This window comes from Dendropsophus ebraccatus, chromosome 8, assembly GCF_027789765.1.
Source record: "Dendropsophus ebraccatus isolate aDenEbr1 chromosome 8, aDenEbr1.pat, whole genome shotgun sequence".
Classification (NCBI taxonomy): Eukaryota; Metazoa; Chordata; class Amphibia; order Anura; family Hylidae; genus Dendropsophus; species Dendropsophus ebraccatus.
Window position 1 is genome coordinate 14,131,934 of NC_091461.1, and position 15,926 is coordinate 14,147,859.

At 43.9% G+C, this 15,926-nt stretch overlaps 1 gene segment (V, D, J or C); it reads right to left on the bottom strand.

Annotated features, from left to right (window-relative positions):
- Window positions 1-3,484: 3,484 nt before the first annotated feature.
- On the bottom strand, window positions 3,485-3,928 carry LOC138799959 (T-cell receptor beta chain V region CTL-F3-like). The segment is given in 2 exon segments: window positions 3,485-3,798; window positions 3,868-3,928. Coding segments are annotated over 2 exon segments (375 nt in total).
- Window positions 3,929-15,926: the final 11,998 nt, after the last annotated feature.

Below are 15,926 nucleotides of genomic sequence, written 5' to 3' on the forward strand. Positions count from 1 at the left end.
TCTTTATAGGTCAATATTACATTAGACATAATAGAAATACTTACAAACTGGAATAAGAATACAGAAGAGGAGCCTCTGCACAGGAGATATGTGCGACATGCTGGGGTTACTTATCCAGAGCGTTAAGTGAGGCTGATCCCTAGTTCGGAAGTGACATACTTTTCCTGCAATGGTAAAGCGGAAGTGTCATCAGGACAGCCCCACCTGCTGGTGGTTATGTGATTGCTGCAGGTTCAAGAGCTGGGAGCATCTCCTATAGCGGCCACTACAGGGGAAGTCTGGTATTACATGGCTGCTATTTAAAAGTTTTCCCCACAGAACATGAACAGTATTGCATGGACAATATATATATATGAGATGAGCAATGAGGGGGCATTTTTAGTAAGTGGGGGTCAGAGAGGGAGCATTATTAGTAAGGGGGGTCAATGAGGGGGCATTATTAATAAATGGAGGTCAATGAGAGGGCTTTAATAGTAGGTAGAGGTCAATGGGGGGGATTATTAGTAAGTGGGGGTAAGTGAGGGGGCTTTATTAGTAAGTGGAGGTCAATGAGGGGGCATTATTAGTAAGTGGGGGTCAGTGAGGGGGCATTATTAGTAAGTGGAGATTAATGAAGTGGTATTATTAGTAAGTGGAGGTAAATGAGGAGGTATTGTTAGTAAGTTGAGGTCAATGAGGGGGCATTATTAGTAAAAAGAGGTTAATGAGGGGCATTATTACTAAGTGGAGGTCAGTGAGGGGCATTATTAGTAAGTTGAGGTCAATGAGGGGCATTGTGAGTAAGTGGAGGTCAATGAGGGGGCATTATTAGTAAGTGGAGGTCAATGAGGGGGCATTATTAGTAAAAGGAGGTTAATGAGGGGGCATTATTGGTAAGTGAAGGTCAATTAGGGGGAATTATTAAGTGTGAGGGACAATACAGGGGCAATTTTACTAATTGATAGGAAATAAGGTGGGCACCATTACTCAGCAGGGCTTCTTTACCATGTAGGGGGTTACATCTTTACTAAATGGGTGGCATTAAGGGGCAATGACTCCTCTTTACTTACATTATCATATTTTACAGTCAGTGCTGCCCCCTCGTGGTGTTTATGTGCTTGTTTATATGTTGTTGTTGTCATTACTCAGTCATTGGTTCCTTCACCCGTCTTTGATCTCAGGTTCCTGCCTCTTATTCCACATTGAGGTTATATCAAAGCCCCCCGCTCTCCTGTGTCACTGTGCTTGGCTCGAAGCACAGAAATAAACCCCCTGAGCCTGCGCGGTCAGAGATCTGATCTTTAGGTAGCTGTGCTTGTTTCCTTTGGTTCTCCCCATCTCATAGTTTTGTTTGTAGCCATCTTCATAGGTTGGCTCCTGCTCTGACAGCTTGATGGCCATTAATCTTGGTCCCTCGTTGACTCTTTGGTGGTACCAGTACATGTAGTTATGGTCTGTGGTCACCTGCTCGCATTCTATTACAGCTTCACTACCAGCTCGGTCTATGATACCTCGGGGGGTTTGGGTGATGGTGACCTCCTGAGCAAGACCTGGAGACATAATATGTGATAGAAAAGTTAGGATATCATAACTTCCAAAAGAATCTCGTGTGATGACAAACCCAAACTAACAATATGAAGAACTATTGGGTTGGTGGGAACCATGAAGTCCCTCCACATCTACTCCTTACTCCTATGGGACTGGATCTGTAAAATTAAACCTGGACCTGATCCCACATGGTAAAACGTCCATTCCCATCCATCCTATAACTTACAGACTGGGATGAGCAGATAGAGTGACAGCTGCTGTAGAGGAGACATGGTGACAGTGACGCTGTGGAGTCTACATCACCCAATACTATCGAAGGGGCGGAAGGAAAAACCCTCTGAGCGGAAAGCAGAGCAATTAACCCTTTACTGCATACATGAAGATTTATGCTTTGTCTTGTGCAGAAGGATAGTGACACGCTGACACTAGGAAAAGAGAGTAATGACTCAGAGACTGACACTTGGGGGACAACATAGTGACACTTGGGGTACAGGATAATGACACTTGGGGTACAGGATGCTGACACTTGGGGTACAGGATAATGACACTTGGGGTACAGGATAGTGACACTTGGGGTACAGGATAGTGACACTTGGGGTACAGGAGAATGACACGCTAACACTTGGGGTACAGGATAGTGACACGCTGACACTTGGGGTACAGGATAGTGACACGCTGACACTTGGGGTACAGGATAGTGACACCCTGACACTAGGAAAACAGAGTAATGACACACTGACACTTGGGGCACAGGATAGTGACACTTGGAGTACAGGATAATGACACTTGGGGTACAGGATAGTGACACTTGGGGTACAGGATAATGACACTTGGGGTACAGAATAGTGACACATGTGGTACAGGATAATGACACTTGGGGTACAGGATAATGACACGCTAACACTTGGGGTACAGGATAGTGACACTTGGGGTACAGGATAGTGACAAGCTGACACTAGGAAAACAGAGTAATGACACACTGACACTTGGGGTACAGGATAGTGACACTTGGAGTACAGGATAATGACACTTGGGGTACAGGATAGTGACACACTGACACTTTGGATACAGGATAGTGACACACTGGCACCTGAGGTACAGGATAATAGCACACTGACACTTGGGGTACAGGATAATGACACTTGGGGTGCAGGATAGTGACACTTGGGGTACAGAATAGTGACATGCTGACACTTGGGGTACAGGATAATGACACTTGGGGTACAGGATAATGACACTTGGGGTACAGGATAATAACACACTGACACTTTGGATACAGGATAGTGACACACTGGCACCTGGGGTACAGGATAATAGCACGCTGACACTTGGGGTACAGGATAATTACACTTGGGGTACAGAATAGTGACACTTGGGGTACAGGATGATAACACACTGACACTTAGGGTACAGGATAGTGACACGCTGACACTTGGGGTACAGGATAGTGACACTTGGGGTACAGGATAGTGACACTTGGGGTACAGGATAATTACACGCTGACACAAGGTACAGGATAATGACACTTGGGGTACAGGATAATGACACTTGGGGTACAGGATAATGACACTTGGGGTACCTAATGATGACTCACTGACCCTTAGGGTACAGGATAGTGACACCCTGACACTTGGGGTACAGGATAGTGACACGCTGACACTTGGGGTACAGGATGATGACACTGTTCTTCTCTATTAAGCCCAGGTGTTTCGTCTGGTTCGTATTCGTATGTTAGACTATGATGAACAGACCTTTTACTTCTGCTCTTCCAGGCAGTAACACTGGGAGTATTTGTAGTTATTGCTTTATAACTTATATATTACAGTCAGTGCTGCCCTCACATGGTGTTTATGTGGTTGTTTATGTGTCGTTGCTCAGTCATTGACTCGTCTTTGATCTCAGGTTCCTGCCTCTTATTCCACATTGAGGTTATATCAAAGCCCCCCGCTCTCCTGTGTCACTGTGCTTGGCTCGAGGCACAGAAATAAACCCCCTGAGCCTGGGAGGTGAGTGATCTGATCTTCAGGTAGCTGTGCTTGTTTCCTTTGGTTCGCCCCATCTCAGAGTCTTGTTTGTAGCCATCTTCATAGGTTGGCTCCTGATTTACAATCATGGTGGCCATTAGCCTTGGTCCCTTGTTGACTTCTTGGTGGTACCAGTACATACAGTTATGGTCTGTGGTCACCTGCTCGCAGTCTATCAAAGCTTCACTACCAGCTCGGTCTATGATACCTCGGGGGGTTTGGGTGATGGTGACCTCCTGAGTAAGACCTGGAGACATAATACATCATAGAAAAGTTAGGATATCATAACTTAAACCAGAAGATAGGGAAGACCCACCATGACAGCTCTGATTCCTTTCACTGACAATATAAAGAATTATTGGGTTGGTGGGAACCATGAAGTCCTTCCACCTCTGCTCCTTCCTCCTATGGGACTGAACCTGTAAAGTTAAAGCTGGACCCGATCCCAGGTGGTAAAACGTCCATTCCCATCCATCCTATAACTTACAGACTGGGATGAGCAGATAGAGTGACAGCTGCTGTAGAGGAGACATGGTGACAGTGACGCTGTGGAGTCTACATCACCCAATACTATCGAAGGGGCGGAAGGAAAAACCCTCTGAGCGAAAACAGAGCAATTAACCCTTTACTGCATACATGAAGTTTTATGCTTTGTCTAGTACACAAAACAAGAACAAAAAAACTTGAGGACAATAAGACACCGATAGACACTTGGAGAAAAAAAAATAAAAATTACATGCAGACACTTTTCTGTACAGGTCAATGAAACACTGACACTTGGGGTACATGATAATGACATTTGGGGTACAGGATAATGACACACTGACACTTGGGGTACAGGATAATGACACTTAGGGTGCAGGATAAGGACACTTGGGGTGCAGGATAATGACACTTAGGGTACAGGATAGTGACACACTGACACTTGGGGTACAGGATAAGGACACTTAGGGTGCAGGATAAGGACACTTGGGGTGCAGGATAATGACGCTTGGGGTACAGGATAATGACACTTGGGGTACAGGATAGTGACAGTGACATTTGGGGTACAGGATAGTGACAATGACACTTGGGGTACAGGGTAGTGACACTTGGGGTACAGGATAATGACACGCTGACACTTGGGGTACAGGACAGTGACACTGACATTTGGGGTACAGGACAGTGACAGTGACATTTGGGGTAGAGGATAATGCTATTCTTCGCTATTAAGCCCAGGGGTTGCAGTCTGATCCCATTTTAGGTATTAAGTAGACTTATTGCTTTATAACTTATATATTACAGTCAGTGCTGCCCCCACATGGTGTTTATGTGCTTCTTTGTATGTTGTTGTCGTCATTACTCAGTCATTGGTTACTTCACTCATCTTTGATCAAGGTTCCTGCCTCTTATTCCACATTGAGGTTATATCAAAGCCCCCCGCTCTCCTGTGTCACTGTGCTTGGCTCGAGGCACAGAAATAAACCCCCTGAGCCTGGGCGGTCAGAGATCTGATCTTCAGGTAGCTGTGCTTTGCTCCTTTGGTTCTCCCCATCTCATAGTGTTCTTTGTAGCCATCTTCATAGGTTGGCTCTTGATCAGCAATCTTGGTGGCCATTAACCTTGGTCCTTCATTGACTCTTTGGTGGTACCAGTACATGTAGTTATGGTCTGTGGTCACCTGCTCGCATTCTATCACAGCTTCATTACCAGCTCGGTCTATGATACCTCGGGGGGTTTGGATGATTGTGGTCTCCTGAGTAAGACCTGGAGACATAATATAGCTTTAAAAAAGTACCCTTCAGAACATGAGGAACCTCATGAGATTACCACCCACCATAATGACTCTTACTCCACTCTTTCATAATATGAAGAACTACTGGAACCAAACATTTCCACTATATCAGCTTCCTCCTTCTATGGACCTAGAACTTAACCTATAAAATGTAGGTTGGACCCAACCCTAGATGGTAAAACTTCTATTACTATCCTTTTACTTACAAGCTGGGATCAGCAGATAGAATACAAGATGCTGTATAGAAGACATGGTGACAATGATGCTGTAAAGTCTATAGCACCAAATACTATCAGAGGGGTGGAACTCAAAAGTGTCACAAGTTGTCTGACAGTATACAGGATACCATCTATTCCTGACGTGCTATTGTTTCACCAGCTGTGGAGGTTCTTCGTTCCTGTCTCAGGTTATATCAAAGCTCCTCAGCTCTTCTGTGTCACTGTGCAGCACTTGAGGCACAGAAATAAACCCCCTCCATCTGGGAGGTCGCTGAGGCCATCTTCAGGGTGCTTTGCTTGTACCCCCTTTTACTTCCCACCTCGTAAAGTTTCTCAGTCACCCTCATAATTGGGTTCCGCATCCCTTTGCACCCAGACAATAAGCTTTAATCCCTGGTCGCCTCTTTGGTGATACCAATACATGAAGTTATGGTCCGTTGTCACCTGCTCACAGTCTAAAAGAACGTCCGAGCCAACCTTGGCCACTGTTACTGGGGGTGTTTGCTTGATGGTGACCTGAGCAAGACCTAAAAAAATCAAAACAATTTTAAACAATATATTATGAAGCACATAGAGTACAAAAAAATGGTCAAAATGTGCACAACTTTCTTTGGTCTTCTCTCGCTAAGAAATTTTCGGCTAAAATATAGACAACAATAGGATTGAGAAGACCCAGAGGTATCATCCTTTTTATATTTGTTGACATTTTTAGATGATGGTTGGGAGTCAGACCCCCGCTGATGAAACGTTGATGGCATATCCAAGAAAAACCATTGGGAAACACAATACTTTCTGGTCTCCATATAAGTATGACCATTCGAGATTTGACCATGGGAATCTCGTTGATCCAGAAAAAGGGGATTCTCTATCCATGTACTCGACTTTTTCCATACCTTTGATAGAATTCGATGCAAAGTGATCATGTGGCCACCTCTTCCCAAGTTTAGGATCAGTGTTGGCTCCAATGTTCGGACTCTTACTATAGATGTAGATGACAGATACAGTTGATATGCCATAACTCAGGCCCTTAAAGGAACAGGATGAATTTCCCTTGGACATCTCCTACCATAGTGAAGTTTTATATTATTATTATATTTCCTTTCAGATACTTACATGCTGGGATAAGCAGACAAACAAGAAGCCTCTGTACAGGAGACATAGCTGCTGCTGCTTCAGGGTCTAAGACACTAAACTCCATCGTAGAGGAAGTCTAAAGTCCCAGGTGCAAAAACAGCTGAATTAACTCTTTCCTGGGTGCAGCTACAGTTTCAGAACTTCAATGTGAGCTGTTCATGCTTATGACTACACTGCAGGAAGACATGGAAAGATGCTGCACTGCTGGGGTTATCCTGATTGGAGACACGATACAGTACTTGATGTACCTTTGATTAAGGAAATTTATCTTTATCTGATAATGTTATGGTCAAATATTGTCCTGTGTGGGGTCCTTAAAATGAATTAATAGTACTCCTTTTAGTATTCTACCTGCAGAGCTGCACTCCTAACCATCCACTGTGTAGGGAACAGTAACGTTGCATCAGCTCAGCACAAATCATGTTGCACTGAATTTTTTACATATTGCTCAAAGTGACTACTTAGGCTATGTTCACACTACGTAACACTACGGCCGTAGTTTTGAGCGGTGGAACATAGCCTTATTTTCAATGGGATCCCGGCCGGAGCGTACACACATCGTAAATGCTCCGGCCGGGATCCCATGCGGCGCCGTAAAAAACTGACATGCATCAGAGCTCCGCGGCCTAGAAAGATCACCCGGCCGGTACTTAAGTACCGGCCGGGATGATCCGGGCTGAGACCGGCCATTCCGTGACCATGGGGGTCATGGAACGGTCGGGTGTTCACGTAGTGTGAACATAGCCTTTCAATGTGGAACTGTCAGCAGAAAAACAGGGGTGTAAATAAGCCCATGGCTAGATAGGGCTAGTCCTCATGCTTCCGGACACACCTTATTTGTCTTCCTAGTCCTTTTTTAGTTCTGACATATAATCTTTTTTGTCAATATGTATATATGATTCTTAAGTGCCCGGGGGTGGGGGGCTTTGGGGGTACCCAGCATGGCAAGAGCCCAGATATGTCCAGCCCATATCCTCTTATTCACCACCTCGATATCACTCACCCTACCCCATTTGACTGATAGAGCCTAGATAAAGAGGACATGGGAAGAGCTTACCCGGGCTCTTGCCATACTGGAAAGTACATCCTTAGACTCATTAAGGGACAGGCACTCCACTTAGATTCAATCAGGTACACACACTCCCCTTAGATTCAATCAGGGACACACACGCCCCCTACACACATTTAGGGACAGACACACCCCTTAGATTCAATCAAGGACAGACACACACCCTTACACACATTTAGGGACAGACACACCCCCTAGGCTCATTCAGGGACAGACACACCCCCTAGACTCATTCAGGGACAGAAACACCCCCTAGACTCATTCAGGGACAGACACACCCTTTGGACTCGTATAAAGACAACCCTACCCCATAGACTAAACTTGCCAGAGAATAATAGCTTTACAGAAGACTTTATTATAACTTTACGTAGCACAGAAATTAGTGACATAAATTATTTGAGTAGCAATTAATACGAGAAGTGGGCGCAGGTAAATCGCATGCTGGGAGTTGTAGTTGTACAACACTCAAAGGGTCACAAGTTGGAGTTTTACAATGCAGCTAAAGTATTTCTTCTACACCTTGTAAGATGGCAATAAGTATACAATAGATAGAGTTGACTAAACTATCTGTAGTGTGTAACCATGGTGACACATAGGCATGCATAGGAGCTGCATACACAAAACGGTAGAAGGTTTTCATTTAAGCCTATTTGTACATTTGTTTCTTTCATGTTAGATGCATTGCAGCAATAACAGTTGATATAATGGATGGAAATATAATAGTAGAGCACTTTCTGCAGCCTGACTGTGCAGGGTTTTTGTAAGGCCGCCCCCTCCACTTGCTCCCCTGTGCTACTCCATGCACAGTAGTAGACCCCAGTATCCGCATCAGCAACGTTCTCCGTACTCAGGGTAAAATCTGAAGCAATCTTCCTCTCAGCTTTGAAGTGAGTGAGTGTCAGCTCATCCACCGAGTCCACAGTCACTGATAGGGATATGAGTGTGAGGGTCCCATCCCGTCCATGTCTATACCAATACATATTAGGGGTCCCGGCATTACTCACAGTGCACTGCAAGGACACCGGATCACCTGGCCGGAGGACGAGGAACTGTGGACTCTGGGTAATAACGGACTGAGCCAGGCAATAAGGACAGTATATAACGAGGAGAATGAGGGTGTGCATGATCAGTGGAGATGGAAGGAATCATCTGCTCTGTGTGCACAGGTGGTAGCCTACTCTCACTAGATAGCCTTGTTCCTCCTACTTCCTCCGAGGTTCACATCTGTGTCTGCAAACAGGAATTCAACTGATGAGAAAACCCAGCACCAGAACCATGTTCACACAAACATGGCCGTGATTAATACTTAACTTACATTGTGCTGTAGCTAGTCGGAATCCCGGCCGTTCTTATATTGTGCCCTGCCCTCTTCTCCCAGGCAGGAATCACTAAGAGGTGCACGCCTTTAAGTGAATCCGGCCGGCCAGGCGCCCAAACCTGCGTCCAGAGTACTAAATCCACACCTACTTCTAGCAGGTGTAGATTTGGATCATGCCTGAAAACAGGCATAAATTATGTTAAATGAGGCACGGGAGGAGGCCACGCCTCCTCCTCACCTTGTCATGCTCCCCCAGCCCGCCCATCAGGGAGTGGGGCGTACGCGAGGCGTACGCCAGGGAGAAGGGGCAAATCTGCACCTTCTCCTTGGCGTACGCCTCGGGCGGACGTTTCATAAATGTCACCCATAGTATATACTCCGGCCGCAGAAAACTTGTCAGTTCACACAATGGAGCGAGCGGCTCTGGCCGCACGCTCCATTGTGTGCAGCGGGGAATTCAGCAGAAGTGAAGATCATCTGCAGTACCGGCAAAGATGATCTTCAGTAACACCGGCCGTTCTGTGTTATACTACGTGTAAACGTGGCCTTAGGCGGTTAGGTTCCCTCTAAGTTGTTTTCATCCTTTCTTCTTTTCATCCATTTATACAAAAAAGGGATGCACATATTTTTCCATTAACTTCTATAATGAAAAAAGGATCAAAACCCATCAATTTTTTTTTAACGTACACAAAAAACATGGATGACCACATTTTTGTGTACGTTAAAAAAAAAATAAAAAAAGATGTGTTTTCAACCTTTTTTTTATAATGGAAGTCAATGGAAAAAATGATCAAAACGGATGCGCACAAATGCATTAAGTTTTTCCATCTGTTTTTTCATCCCTTTTTTGTAAAAACGGATTTAAAAAAACATAGTGTGAAACCAGTTTAACATGCCCGTCCCTCCTTCTCCCCAATATCTGCCCCCAACCCCTACCGAGCAGATGGTTGACAGATCCTGACAGAATTGGTCAATTCAGGTGACATTTAGGAATGGAAACTATTTGCTGTTCTGCACTGAAAATGGAAAAATTCTTTCTCAACCTCATGTGGCCATCATACCGGATTATCCAAGCCTTTCTTGAAAACATAAGAACGAGATTAGATCCTCCGGAGACTATTCTACAGCTTTACTGCTCTTACAGTAAAGACACCTTCCCACCTCTGCAGATTTATAGTTTCCATTAGTCTTTTTCCATGAAACAGCATGGCTGCTAACATCAGCCTATGGCAACATGCCCATGCGCTTGACATCTATTTACCTCTACTTGACAAGTGAATATCCTACATTATAGGATGAATGATAATATATCCAGCAGGGCCATTCAAATAGTGTGGTGTCCCACCATTGGTGTTGTATATGCACTCCAGTAAGTCGTTTACTCAGGTTAAAGTGGAAATGAAGTGCCTTGTTTTTTTCCCACTAGATTTTACTGTTTGATGTTCAGTGCACACAGCTGAAGAGTAGGGATGGTCCAAACCCGCCGAGGTTCGGGTTCGGCTGAACCCGAACGCTCGGCATCGGATTCCCGCTGTCTGCCCGCTCCGTGCAGCGGGCGGATACAGCGGGAGGACCGCCTGGAAAACTGGGATACAGCCTATGGCTATGGCTGTATCCCAGTTTTCCAGGCGTTCCTCCCGCTGGATCCGCCTGCTGCACGGAGAGGGCAGACAGCGGTAATCATTACGGAGGGTTCGGGTTCGTCCGAACCCCGTCCGAACCAAGTTCAGACTATCCCTACTGAAGACTCATGGTTTAGATTTTTGTGTCATGTGTTTCTGTGCTGACCTGTCACAGGTGCCCTTTCTCTCTTTCCTATCCTCTTCTTCTTGTCTCTCACCCACACTCAGTCCCACCACTCATAGGAGGGTTTAGATATAGACTTTGTAGAAGGATTTAAACTGGAGGAGGAAGTGAGTGAGGGCAGTCTTAGTCAGGTTTCTAGTGAGAGAGGACACACAGAGAACAGTTCCTGCAGAAGTTAATCCAGGGCCTGGCTTTGGTCAGAACCCCTGACAGTTACTACAGCTATGCAGTGCTAAGTCCACTTAGGGGGGAAAAGTCACTTAGGAACACCCTTGCCCACACCAGGAACATGTCAAAAACATGCAAGGCAGATTCCCGATACGAGAGGAGTTGGCCCCAGTAGGACAAAGCCACCAAAAGTAAAGGTCTACGTGTTCTACTGCACAGTGCAAGACAACTGGGTAACCTTGAAAGTCTGCTACACCCAGATTACCGACGACTGGGGCTCGGGCTACCCACCTAGGACAGGTTCTACACAACTAGGGGGCAGATGGCAGTCAGACTTAGTCTATATGTGAGCATGAGTATCACTTATCTTCTATAAACGCTTCAGTTCTGGAAGAGTACATATCCTACATTGGGCAGGGCTCCTCTGGCAGCTCCTCTCTACCTTCTCTGCAAAAGCACTTACTACTTCTACATAAGCTCTTACGTCAGCAAGCACTAGTTCTTACTCTATTGTAAGCAGCTACAGTTATCAAGATTTGTACTACCTATATGAAGTGTACAGTTTACCTGCAACGCTATCCAGCAATGTGTTTTATTTTTTATACTAAATACACATGACTCTGTCTTATATTCTTGCACCTGCACCCATACACACACCACCATTTACCTTGGGGTATTTTTCTCCTTCTCTGTGGGGGGCAGTACCGACATCCCGTGTGTGTGTGTGTATGTGTGTGTGTGTGTTTGAAACTTTTGCATGTGTGTATGAGTAGTAAGTGTTTGTCAATAGAGCGTAAGTGTCTATGTATATGTATTAATTTGTGCAAATGGTATGTATTTATCAATGAAGAATAAACTGATAAAGTGGTTGAGTTGTAGTTGGTACAGTATATACTGTATGTTTGTGTAAATAGTGCACATGAATGTTTTGTGTATGTGTGTGTAAGCAGTGCGTGTGTGTAAGTGTGGTGTGTGTGAGCAGTATGTGTGTTTTATGCACTGTATGTGTGTGTAAGTGGTATATATTTATCACTGAAGTATAAATGTTGAGTTGTAACTGCTACAGTATATATTTGCACAAGGTTTTTTTGTGTGTTTGTGTGTGTAAGTAGTGTATGTGTTTTTGTATGTGTGTGTAAGTGGTGTGTATGTGTGTGTCAGTGGGGTGTGAACATACTTAGGTTGTATGGCTGGGGTACACGTCACACTATATACAGGTAAGTATGCTGACATACTGTACTCCCATTGGGGCTATTGAGTTTAATGGACTGAATGTAGTCAGCTGTTGCTGGTGTTCAGACTATATCCTGAATGTAAACCATGTCAGTGGGGGCTAAAAAGACTCCCTGCCAGGGACCGAATATTGTCAGGTATTGGACTGAAGAAAATCAATAGCTGACTACATTCAGTTCTGTCCTCTTCCTCTTCCTCACATTGCTGTTACCCATAGAAGGACAGTATACAGCACAATACACACATAAAACCCCAAGCATAGTGTAGATATATAGATAGAGATAATAGCTGCTATACACTGACATCCTGCGGCCAGCTGTAACACAGATTATAGGATCAGGAAAGAGGATGAATGCCTGTAGTAGCCTCCGCCTGTCCCCCCGACCACTCTAATGGCATTGTGTTATGTGGCAGTATTATGTGGATACTACACGCTCCTTGTAGTAAGCAATGACTGATAGTGTCGTATGGAGATCATTTCTTACGGGTTATATTATAAGGTATTATTGGAACCTAATGGCTGTATTTAGCCAATATAGAGATAATCTGCTGTATATTGCTTGTATTTGGCACCGTATGATAGTTGTATGTGAATACTGAATATCACTGGAAATAAGCACCGAATGGGGGTATTTTTTATTTTATGAAAATTATATAATTTATTACTGGGAAAAAAAAAAAAAAAAAATATATATATATATATATAGTTTATTACTGGATAATATTGGAACTCCTTAGCGGATATTATAAATTACCGTATGGTGGTATTTTATAGATACTTTATAATGGATAGATAGATAGATAGATAGATAGATAGATAGGAGATAGATAGATAATAGATAGATAGATGATAGATAGATAGATAGATAGATAGGAGATAGATAGATAATAGATATATACACAGATAAATCGATAGATATTAGAGATAGATAGATAGATAGATAGATAGATAGATAGATAGATAGATAGATAGATAGATAATAGATAGATAGATGATAGATAGATAGATAGGAGATAGATAGATAGATAGATAGATAGATAGATAGATAGATAGATAGATAGATAGGAGATAGATAGATAGATAGATAGATAGATAGATAGGAGATAGATAGATAGGAGATAGATAGATAGATAGATAGATAGATAGATAGATAGAAAGATAGGAGATAGATAGATAGATAGATAGATAGATAGATAGATAGGAGATAGATAGATAGATAGATAGATAGATAGATGATAGATAGATAGATAGATAGATAGATAGGAGATAGATAGATAGATAGATAGGAGATAGATAGATAGATAGATAGATAGATGATAGATAGATAGATAGATAGGAGATAGATAGATAGATAGATAGATAGATAGATAGGAGATAGATAGATAGATAGATAGATAGATAGATAGGAGATAGATAGATAGATAGATAGATAGATAGATAGATAGATAGGAGATAGATAGATAGGAGATAGATAGATAGATAGATAGATAGATAGATAGATAGATAGATAGGAGATAGATAGATAGATAGATAGATAGATAGATAGATAGATAGATAGATAGGAGATAGATAGATAGGAGATAGATAGATAGATAGATAGATAGAAGATAGATAGATAGATAGATAGATAGATAGATAGGAGATAGATAGGAGACAGATAGATAGGAGATAGATAGATAGATAGATAGATAGATAGATAGATAGATAGATAGATAGATAGATAGATAGGAGATAGATAGGAGATAGATAGATAGATAGATAGATAGATAGGAGATAGATAGATAGATAGATAGATAGATAGATAGATAGATAGATAGATAGGAGATAGATAGATGTTGGTGAGTTCTTGTACAGCCCCTGCCACCTCCTCAGTCAGTGTGTGACTCCAGGCACAGTAATATATCGCAGTATCCTCTGTGTGAACACTGTCGGAGCTCAGGCTGAATTCGGTCTCGCTGCTTCTTGTTGCAGTAAAGTGCTGGAGAGTCATTTCTTCTACAGTCAGTTTCCCGGTAGATGATGATATACGGGTTATGGCAGCTGTGGGGGTCTGCCTGTACCAGTACATATAGGGGTCTCCTGCCGCCTGTGCCCTGCACCTCATGTGGATCCTTCCCCCTTGGTGTGTGATCAGGACAGGAGGAGATTGTTCTGTGGACTGAGCCAGGAGGGAAGGGAAGAAGTAAAGGAGGGAGAGGAGAAGATACATTGTAACAGCTTAGAATGTTCTGTGGAATCTTCTTGTCTTCTACGTTTAACCCATCCTCTCCTCCTCCTCTTCCTCCTCCTCCTCCTCACTCTCACCACTCTTCCTCTTTCATTCACAATGACCCCTCCCCCATATGTACCTTATATATCATAATAAAGTGAGGCCACAAGGACAATAATGTTATATTACCTTGTATGCATTAACCCCTCTTTGATGCTTTTTATGGCAAACGTACATTTATGGCACTGTCACATCACGGTACCCTCAAAGCCGCATCTGCCATGAGGCAATGTGAAGACTTTGTCTCAGGCGGCGGATCATACGGCACTTGAGGGGGCGGCATATATCAATTAAACCACTGCTCACTCACTACAGGAGCAGAGACTGATATCTCTGCTCCTGTGCGCATATTCCATTGTGCGCTACGCTAACAGCATACTACCTGATGGAATATGCAGACAGCAGCAGGGACACCTGTATAATGCCTCCCTGCTCCTGCGCTGTAATGGCGCCCCCACTGTCAGGATATAAACCTGATGGGTCCTCCGCTTAACCCACGCCTGTACCAGTACATATGGGGGTCCCCATTTACCTCCATAAAGCACTCACTAGAAAACCCCTGACCTGTATAGGTATATAGTAACAGAGGAGTCTGGGTGGTGTACTGCGGGCGGCAGAGTGAGATGGACAACAGCAAGACAATGAAGGAAATATACATTGACGATTATGAGGAGGAGGAGGATTGGGGATCTCCGCTCTGAAGCTCGGCTGTCTCTGTGTCTGTGCTTCACAACCTCTTCACCTTCTTCCTGTGAATTATTCTTCACAGAAACCAATCCAGATGTCACGCCGACAGGAAGGTGCACAGCAGATGCTATCTCACAGAACGTAGTATCACACATGAGGCTTAGATTAGATACTATCATAGGTTATTTGCTTAGATACACCTCTCATTAGGCACTATGACACGATAGGCTTGGATACAATTGGTTGGTATCATACATTTTGTATCGTACATACATCTGTCGTTAGAGAATATCACACATTATAGACTTAGATACAATTGTTTGGTTTGTCACAGCTACATGAGACTACAGGGGCCGCACAGGTACATAAGACTACAGGGGCCGCACAGGTACATAAGACTACAGGGGCCGCACAGGTACATAAGACTACAGGGACAGCACAGGTACATAAGACTACAGGGACAGCACAGGTACATAAGACAACAGGGGCCGCACAGGTACATAAGACTACAGGGACCGCACAGGTGCATAAGACTACAGGGGCCGCACAGGTACATAAGACTACAGGGGCCGCACAGGTACATAATACTACAGGGGCCACACAGGTACATAAGACTACAGGGGGTGGGGCCGCACAGGTACATAAGACTACAGGGGCCGCACAGGTACATAAGACTACAGGGGGTGGGGCCGCACAGG